We start from the raw sequence: 1,227 nt of genomic DNA on the forward strand, positions 1-1,227 counted from the left end.
GAGGGACCAGGTTCTGGTGGTTCGGACCGAATCACATCGCAAACGCATGGTAATCGACTATTTGCAGACGATTAATCGGTTTACCCAATTGGATGCCTACCCACTCCCGGGAATGGACTCCCTGGTTCGACAGGCGGCACAGTATTCGGTCTATAGCACTCTCGATCTACGTAGTGCGTATCATCAGATCCCCATCTCTGCGGCGTATCGCATCTATACTGTGTTCAAATTAGGCCAGAGGTTGTACCAGTTCACCCGGCTACCTTTTGGGGTCACGAATGGAGTTGCGTGTTTTCAAAGGGCTATGGACGACCTCATCGCTAAGGAGAACTTAACCGATGTCTTTGTTTAGCTGGATAATCTCACGGTTTGCGGGTATGACAAAGAACATCATGATGCTAATCTGAAGCGCTTCCTCGAGGTTGCGCACACCGCACAGGTATCACTTGACTATGAATGAGGCTAAATGTCGCTACTCTGCTCGCACGATAGATCTCCTGGGGTACACCGTGACCCATGGCTCTGTTGCTCTGGATAAGGAGCGTCTGCGACCCTTGCTCGACATGGCCCCGCCCTGCGATCGTGCTTCCTTGAAGCGTGCTCTCGGGCTGTTTGCTCATTATTCCAAGTGGGTTCAAACATTTTCCGCGAAGCTCTGCCCACTTGTGGACTGCGATGCGTTCCCCATGAGTCTCGCTGCCAAGGCCGCTTTTCATGGCCTTAAGTCTGACATCGCTGGCGCCGCTGTGTCGATGATTGACGAAAATAAATCCTTTGTTTTGGAAAGCGATGCGTCGGATCATGCGATAGCTGCGACGCTCTCTCAAGGGGGGCGCCCTGTGGCCTTCTTTTCAAGGACTCTCTCCTCCGTGGAACAGCGACATTCGTCAGTCGAAAAGGAGGCGTATGCCATCGTTGAGTCGATCAGGCGTTGGCGTCCCTATTTGCTTGGACGATGTTTCCAAATTATCACAGATCAAAAGAGCGTTGCATTTATGTACGACACACAGCATGCTCAACGCATTAAGAATGAGAAAATCACTCGCTGGCAGATCGAGCTCACCGATTTCTGCTACACAACCAAATATCGCCCAGGGCGGGATAACCTTGTTGCCGATGCTTTATCGCGGCCGGCGATGTGTGCGAGCCTCACCTCTGTTGAGGACCTGCGCATTCTTCATGACACCTTGTTCCATCCCGGTGTGACGCGTTTCGCTCATTACGTGC

At 52.1% G+C, this 1,227-nt stretch overlaps 1 protein-coding gene across 1 annotated transcript in view; it reads right to left on the reverse strand.

The window, feature by feature from the left end:
• LOC144888949 (chloride intracellular channel protein 4-like) overlaps nt 1-716 on the reverse strand; it is a 37,721-nt gene extending 37,005 nt beyond the window's left edge. The window contains exon 1 of the mRNA XM_078768724.1: nt 664-716. Within this exon, the coding sequence (XP_078624850.1) occupies nt 664-716 (53 nt within the window). The remainder of the gene's footprint in view (nt 1-663) is intronic.
• Between the last annotated feature and the right edge of the window lie 511 nt (nt 717-1,227).

The sequence above is a fragment of the Myxine glutinosa genome, unplaced genomic scaffold (assembly GCF_964187855.1).
Source record: "Myxine glutinosa unplaced genomic scaffold, kmMyxGlut1.1 SCAFFOLD_203, whole genome shotgun sequence".
Taxonomy (NCBI): Eukaryota; Metazoa; Chordata; class Myxini; order Myxiniformes; family Myxinidae; genus Myxine; species Myxine glutinosa.